General features: G+C 41.6%; 1 protein-coding gene across 1 annotated transcript in view; it reads right to left on the bottom strand.

Moving 5' to 3' along the window:
- Window positions 1-12,318, bottom strand: part of LOC124166794 — a 74,950-nt gene that overhangs the window by 50,191 nt on the left and 12,441 nt on the right. Inside the window, exon 3 of the mRNA XM_046544852.1 lies at window positions 5,061-5,066. Coding sequence (XP_046400808.1) covers window positions 5,061-5,066 — 6 coding nt within the window. The remainder of the gene's footprint in view (window positions 1-5,060; window positions 5,067-12,318) is intronic.

The raw sequence follows: 12,318 nt of genomic DNA, 5'->3' as shown, positions 1-12,318 counted from the left end.
AATAATTGAGAGTATTCCGATAGCTCAGTAAAGGGAGCTGATGAAAAAGAGTCCGGTCAGATTTTTATCTACCCAAGTCTTAAAATTAGAGACAATAATTTCTTGAATTTGAAACAATAATCGCAGTTTCAGCATCGCATGAGTCCATTAAATAACATGAAAATCATTGTGATCGTAGAAAAACTATTAGAGAGTACTACGAGGTGTAATCATTGGACGTCACAGCTATAAAAACACATCAAATATGAGTTAAATGATACGTAACTAGGGTAAAATGGATGAATTATTCAGTAATAAATCAATGCCGAATGTACGTACGCTACACTGGCGTAAAAAATCTCTTCCAAAAACTCCTCGAGATGGATATTAATCCATATCAACTAATAAGTTGATTCCCACAAAAGCAGTAGCAATCTAGGCACCATGATAAATGTTATAATTAAAATTAACGAAAGAAATACCACCGTTATTACACGTGGAGGTATTTCGCATCTCAAAAATTACCATTTTTTGCTATCAGGGTACGCGCAGCACAATATTCAAATTTGAATCGCAAACAGGAGAAAAAAATCAGAATAAATGTTCAATTCACCAAGAAATTCATTATCAACGTGCATCAGATTGATCCGGAGAAGTATGTGAATTTACGAAATACCATATAATTAATTGATTATATCGAGTTAATATGATTCCATAAAAGCGATAGCGAGGAATAAAAGTAAATATTTTGAGCTGAGATGCGGACATTACAAGCGACGCGACCGACGTGACCGGGAGGAGAGCAAAAAAATCAAAGAACCAACCGGAATTATGATATTTGTCTCCATGTTCGCCGACGCCATATCAAATTAATAGCGGGAAACGAGGCGAAAAGGAACGCATGTACAAGAGGCCATTTCTGTCGCAAGGCTGCGCGTAAGCGGGAATGCAGAAGATGTGTCGGACAAGCAGAATAACAGCGCACGCAAAAAAGAAAACGTGAAAGGGGGATGATAAAAAGCTCCTTCCGTCCGCGGATAAATACTTTATAAGGGTACGAGGCGTATAACGCCTCCACAAGGGAAAAAGACCCAAGACAAATAAACCCCAACCGTCGCTGGGAAGAAAGGAAGGCGGGGAGAAAAAAATGGGATGAAAAATCGGATATGAGAGCTGAAGCTTCCCACACCACCCCCGGCCGTATGATTTATCCGAGAGATGGCAGAAGAAGGGAGGATAGAGAAATTTCGACGATCAAGAAGGGGAATGAGAGACACGATTTTTGCCGGAGTTTCGCAAAAGTATGTGTCGAGAGAGCGGTTAGCAGATTCCACGCGGAAAGAGTCTCCTCCCATTGAGTGGGCATTGAGAAATGTAAGCAATTGCGACAAAATTGGAATCCAGGAGGAAGGATTGCCGTAGAAAGGGTATTGGAATGGTAAAAGAAGGGAAACTCCGAAAAAATGAATGGAGACGCAGCGGAAGTCATGAAAAGGGTACATATTGGTGAGAAAGTTGTGAGGAATATGAAGTTGCCGGAGGAGCATAGACACAGGGTCGGTTTTACGAACTTGCCGAGGGGTGGAAGGCTGCAGGGCTGGCTGCATTAAGGCAATGGTATCGATAGTGATGGATCAGAGGATTGGCAATTCATTTTAACCAATATGTATTCTATATTTCAATGGTTGAAAATTACACAATTTGTCAAAATAAAGTGTAAAGTATTAGTTTTTGAACTGCCGACGACACGAATATTTTCTGAAGCATTTCATTGTTTGTTAGGACAACGCATTGGGGGGGGGGGGGGGGGGGGGGAAGAAGCTGCCAGCACCTCTTGAGAAAATGCATTTAAAATACTTTGAAAAAAACATTCAGTCATCTCTTTGAGTTTGAAATTTATGAAAGTTGACAAAATAAACTTCATTTTAAATCAATATAAAAACAAATGATTAACACGCACTTACGCGAAAATGTGAGATAAACTTAAAGCTTAATTAGTCAAAAACTAATTTTTCAGAAAAATTTTAATATAGAGTAAAACAACATCCTCCGGTATACGAGGGTCAACAGCTTCTCCCATACCTAACACTCCTACATGGTTTTTGAAATATTTGTCAAATAATGAGCAATCATTTTTTGTGCATGAAATTTTTAGACCATTCCCAAATAAACTGTGCTTCGAAGTTTGAAACTGTCAAAAACATAAATTTTCCAGAGGCCCTTTTATGCAGTGTCACATGGACCCTATTGGTGGGGTCCTACCTTGCCACCGCCCCTGGAGGATGGATAGGCAAGGTGTGGGAGAAGTGGGGGAGTAGCGACGCTACCAGCCGCCGCCTCCTCCATTTCCCTCAACGGCCCCGCATGAATCCTTCCCCGTGTCTCTCCCATCCCCACCGCGTCGCCAAGGCGAATAAAACACATTCCACTTCTTAATAAACTCGGTAACACGAGAATAAAGTGCCGTCAGGAGCAGAGGGCGCAAAGATGCGAAGGGAGGATGGGTTCGGGATATGGAGACCGACCCGGGGGCACGCGAAGTGAGAAAGCGACGGCGGCGGATGCGGAGACAAACGCGCGGAGATGAGATCTCACTGCGAGAGGGAAGAGGAATCCGAGAGATTAAAGCGAGGAAGTGAATGTAAAAGATCCTCAACGAGGCGGTGGGAGTGGGGGGGGGGAAGGCGGCGCGAACAGGTGGAGGGAGGGGGAGGCAGGGAAGGAGAAAGGACACTGCAGGCTAAAACTTGTTTCCACTCCGTAAAAACGCAATTTTAATTCATAAATTTTTAATTGTTCCTGGAAAATATGATTAAATAAGAGAAAAAGTGTCATATTGTGCCCAATTAATCTCTGCATTATCGTTTTCTTCCATCATAGCAAATTATATCGTTATTTTTAAGCTGGTAAGGCATTATGAAAATTTGAAAAGGTTATTCGCGCTGACAATGAAAATATCGGCCACAAAGGAAAAGGACTGTATTAAGTGCTCTGCTTTCACGCACATACAATTATTTGTGCCAATTTAGAGAAATTCAATATTTCCTCAATACGTGATACTATGAGCTGACTAGACTTTGGCCACCCAAGCAAAACAAATGTACAGAAAGCATACAATTCTAAATGAGTCTGACAAGCATCAGCTCATGTCGATGAATATATGGACCAAGGGTTATGGAGCGGGCGGGGAAAGGCAAAGTTTGGGAAGGAAACTGGCTGAGAAGACTATTTCAAGATTTCGGCTTGGTCTTCCTTCCTGACGCGTGCATATGCTGAAGTTAGTCTTAACTCTATACGCACTAAATATAATTTCACTATTCTTTTCTAGCATTTTTTCTGTTCGGAGTACATGATGAACTAGAATAAAAATGCATAACATTACCAATACATTTCATACTCAACTATTAAGTTTATCGAAATAAATATCGCAAAATACCACGAATATGTTTATGGTTCTCCAACAAAGAGTTGAGAGTTTTTTGGGATCGCATAGGACAAAGTTGGCTGAGATTTCCTTTTGTATCCAGGCCATCTCATGCTATTTTATTCCAATTCAATGGGCCTTAAGGACAGGAGCAAAAGGCAGAATGGGAAATGAAAAGATAAAAGGGAGAAAGGGAGGGGAAGCTTAGTGGAAAAAGATTCGAGGAGAGCGGAGGAATTGGCAAAAGTAGGGGACAGGGTGGCGGGATGGAGGGGTGGGTGGGGAAGGCAGCATTTGGGAAGAAGAAAGAGAGAGAGGGAAAAGAGAGAAAAGTTCGCGGGTGAGATATAGACTTATTATTCATTCATGCATTCAAACTTTACAGCCAACAGCTGTAAGAAAGGCACTTAATGAAAGTGCTATATTAAAACAGGCGCGGTTTGAGGGTAGGGGGTGGAAAAATCGATGGGAAGGAGAAGTGCGAAGAAGGTGGAAGAAGGGAGTAGGGACGCATTGGAAGAGGGAGGAAAGAGAAGGGAAAAATCTGGAGATGAGAACGAGAATATGGGTGAGAGAGTCGTGGGGGAAAAAGAAAGCGGGGATTTCAACGGGCGAGGGAGGGAGTGGGGAAGTATAGAGTTCGGCGGAATGGAGAAGGGGGATGAAGTTTTGTGTTCCCCCGAGGAGTTATCCGTGAGGGGGTGAGGGTGGGGACGGGGCTGCGTCGGAATTGGGAGGACCCCGAGAAGTTTGGCAAAAGGAGACAGCTCGATGCAAAATGAAAACAATAAAGTGGCTATGATGACTTGGGTTACTTTCTCGCTCCGAAACTCGAAACGAGAGAGGCGAAGTGAGTTTGAGGGAGGAATGGAAATTGGGGAGAAGAAGCAAAGTTGGGGGTGGGGAGGCTGTGTGGAGCAGGTGGAAGATGGGGTGGGGGAGAAGAAGGGAGAGGTAAAATGGCGGTAAGACTTTTGAGCTCCCCTTAGTGTCAACCATTCACCTGGGGACATAGTATCCCCTATTATACTTCTAGGATGATGACAGTGCACCCTAATATATTCCATGATTTAGCAGCTTCATCATCCTTCCCGCGAGAATAACTGATATTATCGCGAGACAAGCCGAAAAAGCCGAAGACTGGAAGAAAAATTCGATTGAAATAGAGAGGTAAGACATGGAATAGAAGAAGAAATTAATTCAAAGAGAGGAAAGCAAAGAAATCAATATTTTTAACAAAGCAGTTAATTCATAAATGAGGGAGAAGTCCTTTCGGGTTACGAAGTCATGTAAAGTTTCAACGGTTACACGCAGGTCTAATATCAGCCCCTTCGGTATCTTACCGGCATTTATGAAAGCAAAATGAGTACCAGCGAGACAAAAATAGATCTTCCAGGAATTGATTTTCCGCGATACCCACGCATGTAGAATAAATGTAAGCTATAAATAAATGATAATGATTAAATTATCACAAGTAAATAAGTATCTAAGTAATAAGAATGTTAGTGATGACCACAAAAGTGAAAATCAGTAAGGTCGACAAGGTGTCTGATAGAGCATATGGATGAATACGCTATCAGTTAATTGGAGAGAAAAGAAACATTGCATCATTTCTAAATAAAACATTAAAGGCGAACAATTCATTTAGCATACTTACTCCATTCTGTGCGTGACACACAAGTGTTGAGAAGCAGGGTATGATTCAATCCATCCAATGGTTGCATGAAAAAGAATAGAATTTTTACATTAGAGGATTCAAGCTTGGCCAATATTAAGGAAAGATAGCAAGAGATATGCATGGATAAAAATAAATTTGGATTGAACTGACACACAAAAAGGAGTGATCAAATAAGAATTAACTCATACCCACAAAATATAGTCTTAAAACATTACAAGTGCTTCAATTAATGGTTATATAGGACTCCGGAAATTATTAGGCACTCTTTGATTTAATTCATGCAGGCGGTTAACACCAAATTCCCAAAAACTGAATCGGACAATTATTTCATGGATATCACTCACTCAGTGAATCAACCCGAAGGTTATTTTGGATAGGTGAGGGTAGTGATCACCCCAGAATAAGCCACCAGCTTGTGAATATCACATACGGGGAAGGAGAGCCAGTTCCTTCCCTGGGATACCTCGCACTGTGAGGATTTTTTGGTGTCCTAAGGCTTTCCAAGGGATATGAACCTGGAGACCTAAAACCAGTACTTAGATGCTCTATCCACTACGCTTAACCATTATTACAGATGGAATGCTAATGCGAACTGCAAGTTTATTTCAAGAATGTAATCAAAGAAGTGTTAGAGCATGCACGTTGATAATGTATACCACACAATTTAATTAACGTTAGTTTCATTGAATACATGTCTGAGTGCTGAATAAGACCAAAATAAGTGCGACGACTGGCTCTAAAAACATATAGCTTCCACGAAAATGGCCAATGATAGTTTAAAGATTGTTGGGAGAGGAATAGCTTAAAATGCTTTCTAAATCATATTAATTACCAATTAGAACAATCGAGAATTCCAAAAATTCCGAAGCAGAGCACAGACGAGGGTAATACTCGACATGCGATTCGTACACACACTCATTGGGTTTCACGCGACATCATTTCTCCAAGTGGGACAATTTCGCGACTGACTTCTTGGGTACCAGCGTGAATGATCACCGGACGCTTTCATGGGAACGGAAATAAGGAGATGGGCAAGAGATCGATGATGAGCCAGGTTTCCCATACAGCCAAGTGCCTTCCTGCCCTCAGCGACATGCCCGAAACCAAGGAATAAGGAGAAAAATTCCTCGGCGCAAAATTCCGAACCGTGGGAAATGAGAAACAAGGACATTTTTTTTTCTCGAGAGGAGTTCCTTGTGACTACTCTATTTCCCCACTGGCCGAAGAAAGTGAAGAATTTACGGCATTGACAACCAGGAAACTAAGGACACATCGATAGAACAAGTAGGTAACCCTGGGAAATCGAAGACGCGCGATATTCCCACAATATCAGGAATTTTGTCTGAAAAGTGGCGCATTCGAACGAGCATGACATACCAAAGAAAATCACTGCAATAATTCACGGTCAATGCGCGGAAGCATGGTGAAGGACATCACGAAGAATTCGCGATGTAGAAAGGCAGTTTTTCGCAGAAAGAAATGTACTCACTACTAACTTCGATTAACCCTTCTTAATCTGTCACCAATCACTTTTGCCAAGTAGGTACTCTAAGTATTAATACATAAAAGAAAAATACAGCGTCTACAGTAATAGAGATTACAAAATTGGAGGAGGGGAGACAAACTGCCAGTTCATATTCCCGATCATTCATAGTCACTAAGGCTAAGCTAAAAGGGACTGGATGTTAAAACTTCCACGTCCAAAGTGATTTTTCAACCTAGGCCAATAACAATTATTTGACTCATGTCGGGATGAGAAAAAATTGAGGTTCATAATATAAATTAACATAAAATATAAACATTTATTCATTATATTCCGTTTTAACAAGAACTATATTTTAAATAGAAATAAATCCATTGTTTGAGTTCCGGGATCACCGTAAGACAAGTTTATCAACAACCAAGAGTCCACCCATTGGGAGATTTTAAAGCTTCATCGCTGATAGAGAAAGAGATAAGCGAAAAGCAGTTATACTTCATAGGAGTTCATTCCATTTTTTTAAACCAATTAATGGGATGGCGTAGGAATAATATGAATTATGAAGGAAAATGATGATCGAAATCAACGGTTTGGAATTTCCCTACGCCACGCGCACATACATAGTACGAAAAGTCACTTACACCGAGTTCGTATTGCACTTAAGACAAGAACCAGGAGCAGATGAAGAATGTTTATTACAAAAATAATTTCCTACGAGAAGGAAAATTTATGAATGCGTGTCTTACGCGATCTCTCCCATTATCGAGTAGCTTTCCCTAACTATAACAGACAGGTATCTACGTTTACAACATTCGCGTAATGGATAATTCCGTAGGGTGAGACGCAGACCTGATTACTTAATTCCCGTACCAATAATTACCGCCTGTCTCAACGCCGACAGATTGAAATTTAGATCCCCATCACACTTGTAATCTCATAATATGCATGCCGACGTAAAACTTGCCGATCGGTAGCGTATTTGTGCACGTAGGATGAAAGTCGTGGGAAAAAAATCTGGTCGGTCGCTGCAAGAACGCGCGTGAGAGTATAAATTTATTCGGAGGAAGCGAAACAAAAACGATAAGGGCATAAACGACCTAAAGGCTTTTTTTGCACGCCGGCAATGGAGGCTACCTTAAACCGCATTCATGTCCCAGCAATCCGGTTTCTGATTGCGGGTGCATCATTAGCCGTCTCGCAGGTTATCAGCGGGACGAAGTGGACGAGCTAGATGGCACTTGGGATGCAATATCTAAAAAGGCATGAAGTACTCGGAATGATTAGAGGAGGATGCACTAATGAAGGGTTAGATGATTTCCCCGGATAGCAAAAGAAAAGTTGATTGATTATTCGAATTCCATGCATCCTGTTCTGCTGCGAGACTTCATGAGGGGGGATGAAACCAGAAACGATGGCAAAAAATATTCCCACACAACCTTCATACCGAGTCTTGCAGACGTACAGAAACTTAAAAACCATTAAAAAATGCCCACACTGTTCTTTTTACATCACATCGATTCTCTCGTTAAAGGCAATAAAACCTGGTGCAAGCGATTGAGAACAACCAAAACTTGAGGGAGGCATGATCAAGCACCTACAATGTGGTAAAGCTCACTAAAAAAGTAAGGGCTTCGAAGTGCATTTTTCTTATTTTACTTCATGGCTGATTGAAAAAATAGCTTAACATAAACATTCATTTGCAAATAGATTGAAAACATGAACTCAAGAAAAAATGATAGGTTTTAATCACTTCGAAGTAAAAGTAGGTAGCAAAGAATACTATGTTTTCAAAATTTTACGGTTTTATTCGCGTGAAGTGGATTTATGTAACAAATAAGGAGACTGGAGCCACAACTCTATAAAAAATAAATCTTTGGAATTTTAAAAAAAGACCTCTCTCCTTTATATAATAATCTCTACTTAATATAATATCTCTCCTTTACCAAAAAGAGGGAAAGCTGTTAACATCATTAACTCAGACAGGAGGGAATCGAAAAAGTAATACCGTTCAGCAAAGAGAGGGAAATAAAGAAAAATCGCGGTCAGATGCATATTTTTGCCAATTACATAAAAATTCGTAGATAACTATTAGGCGCAGCAGACAATTCTACCCATATCACCACAATAACATTCAGATGAACAAGCGAACAGGATTTTCTTTAAATATAATAGCACATATTAGCACTCATGTTCAAGGATTTTTGTGAGGAGTCACTCGAGAAACTTCAATATATGCATAAAAGATTGCATCAAGAAATATATGTAAACACACGAAGACCCTACTATCTGCAGTGAAGACTTCAACTTAGTACCAAACTGGTGAAAATCTTACAATACACCCGTAAGAGTCATTAGACTATCTAATCACTTGTTTAAATGTTTAAATGCAGTAAACATTCCGTAAAATGAATATCAATACTATTAGGAGCATAATAAAACTGTTAAAAAGACAAAGCGTATAACATTTGAGCAATTTACTCATATCATAATGAAGGACATTATGCTTTTTATCTCTATGGTGATATTAATTAAATTGGAAAAGTGATATGCTGACTAGAAAAGCAAGGTTACCGAAGGTGAGGAAATATAAATGAAGGAAATTTCAGTTTCAAGTATCGAAAAGAAAAATACGTACAATTAACATAATTTTTTTCCGATAAAAACACGCTATCCAGCAAATGAAAAGCAGGACGACGGGGAATATGGCCAAGAAAACACTTCAATGAGATTTAAAGGATGATAATCTATCTGAGAAATCCAATTACAGTAACAGCGAGGGCGTTGAGAGATTGTTCCAGAATCCAACTTTTACGCGTAGCGAAAGCGTTTTCCCCGTGCAATCGCTTGGAAACGATGCATCAGAGGCGCCGGGCAAACGAGAAATACATCCCCGAGGTAGCAATCCTGGAGCAATTCTCTGTTTTTTCGCCACATTGTATCGAGCAGTTCCACGCTGCGTGGCGTTTACCGGAAACGAAGAGATCGAAGACGAAGAAAAAAAGAACAGCGGAGGTGCGTAATGGGCAGCGAGGAGACGGACACCGCAAAGTACTGGATACAAAAGGGAGATCGAACACCCAGGTACACGAGATTACACGTAATCATCGGAGAAGGCACATTATGCACCTGAAGCGATTCGCATAGGATCATTAGAAGTAAGTTTGCCCATTAAATGCTATCAATAACGGCCCCCATAAATTCAGCTTTGATCTGCAAAAATGAGGCACGTTAGAGGTAAAATCTAGTGGGATACGTAAGTACACCTGTATGTCATGCTTTCAGTCACGCCTAATTCGTTCAGAAGATGGGGCCTTCTTTTAACAACGAAGTAACAATGTTCTCTGATTACTTTTTGTGGAAAGCAATTTAACCCACAAAGGCAGAGTTGCAAAAACACAATAGTGAGAACTCTTAATTATATTGTTATAAGGAAGAGAATCTGGCAATTGCAGCAGTGCCAGTAAATGGGTGACATAGTAAAATCCGATTTCACTAGCATAAAGCTAAAAAAGGATATTCTTGAAACTCTCCAAGCAAGTCTAGCGCGCGCTTCACTCCACGGTTATAGTGTATACACCAACGTAACGGATCCTTGTAAAGTTGCGAACATTTTAAATGGCAACTTACAGCAATCGCACGGCGGAGGAAGTATCTCCCGAAAAGAAATTGCTCAGGCGTGAAGTAAACTTGTACGTCACAAGGAAGAAATGTTGAAAAAAAACAGGAAAATATCTTTCTTAGAATGTCTCCCAAAGGAGAGAAAAAGTTTTTACCTTTGTTCTGCAAATCATAGTTTCCGTAGCAAGTCGCCTCTTTGTCGTGTCTTAATTTTAACACTGGTAAACATTTTGCGAGAATAACAACTGCAAAACAGCATAAGAGCTGGAGGGATTACCGAGGCTGCATCACAAACAAGAAGAGGTACCCAACAATTCAGATGGTGTTCCAGCGGGAAATTCATCCGTCTCCCATCGCCAGAAGACAAAAACCACAATATCACCTTCCCTGAAGGCATGATACACACATTTAAAATACATACGACTGAAGGGAAAGCATCGAGACAAAAAAGTTCGCCTTGGAACCAATTAAACTCCGCCACTCGCCACACGGGTTTACCATGTGCATAACTCCTAAGTTACATAAACAAACGCTGCGGATCATACTTCTTCCATCACGTTCTCCCATCCCTCGAGTTCTCCCGACCCTCACACCCCGAATCGCAGAAACGGCCCTCACGCGGCACAAGCGTCGGAAGAGGTGGGCGCATTGTGACGCCCTGAGGAGGCGGGGAAATAATAACAAGCAGCGACTTCCGTCCCGACGCGACGCAGCAGCCAAATGGGGAAGTGGGGCCTCGTGGCCACGCCGCTACACGGTTCTGCACTAGGCGGAGGGAAGGGCGCCCATCGCCGCCGCCGCTGCCCTGGGGGCCTCGGGGAGATACCCCACAACAGTCACGGGGCTGATGCGACGACGACATGGCGGTAAAAAAATATTCAAGTATTTAAAAAATATTTTCATCGATTAAATATTGCCCTGACACCTCAAATCATTTTTCGTTTTCTATTGTCTGCTCTATAGTGTTCCATTACTCAGGAACCAAAGTGACTGCCGAGGGAGAAAAAAAGAATCGACAAGCAGATTTAAACAGGTAAAGAACGTTTTCTTTCAAAAAGAAAAGTCTCACCTTCCATTATTATTGGCTTACAACTAAGAAAGCGCCTTGGTCATTTTATATACGCAGCATACTTTAATATGGCAGTGAGCCTGAGACGCTGAGCAAGGTAAAAGGAAGGAGGATGGAGAAAGTCAGTACAAAGGATGTTCTCAAATGCATGTGGGATGCTCGGTGTCTATTGAAAGAAAGTAATGAGAAAAGAAATATCTAAATTGGTCATCAACTACGGCATGAAACCTTGCTGGCCACATTCTCTGAAGCTAACTTAAGGGGAAGGCTTAGGTTAGAATTTACAGGAAAACTATTGAATGAGTTGAGCAGCTCTACTTATGTTTCGTTGAAAAAAATGGTACAAGACCGAAACAGATGAGGGACTATCGCCAACCAGCTTTTGGGTTGATGACTTGAGAAGACGATAAAGCGCTCATTCATCCGCAAAATGGATTAGGTGGTCGCAGCGCCTAATGAGTAACAATGGCATTCTTCGCAGTGGGTGCTGATCATGCGAAGTAGCGACGGTCTGCCCTCTGGGAGACCACTACCGCAGTCCCGGGGCGGCATACGATGCCCCACCACATAAAGAGGGGCCACGCGCCTCCAAGAAAGCTTAATAACATTAAGGACCGCGTAGACGCGTGTCGCGGAGGTGGGCCGGCAAAACATAGGACGCCGTAGCAGTCGAGTGGATAAAAGGGTCGGAGCCCGCAGAAGTTTCGGGAGTCCCTTTGCAGCCCCGAGTGGTTCATTGCTCATAAAACGGGAGGTGGAGTTTTCGGCTTTCTTTCGAGAAGTGAGGGGGATTAACCTCGTGCAACAGCCAACTGACTCCCGGCGGGGTCAACCTCCAGCGGGCCCGCAATGAAAGAGGAGGGGGGAAAGCATTCACTGTGAAGAAGCCACAGCCATCCATTAGCCAATATGGCTGCCTACATCACTTTGTGGATAAATTAACACTTCATAGAGTTCAAGCAACGAAAGCTATGCATTGCCAACTTTAAGGCCGCAGACGCTGAAAATGTTGACGAAATTAAATAGATACAATCGCAAATAATCAAATCATAACTAAAAGATGACACATG

This window comes from Ischnura elegans, chromosome 1 (genome assembly GCF_921293095.1).
Source record: "Ischnura elegans chromosome 1, ioIscEleg1.1, whole genome shotgun sequence".
Taxonomy (NCBI): domain Eukaryota; kingdom Metazoa; phylum Arthropoda; class Insecta; order Odonata; family Coenagrionidae; genus Ischnura; species Ischnura elegans.
Note: the sequence above shows the minus strand (reverse complement) of the source record. Positions and strands in the feature narration are given on the sequence as shown.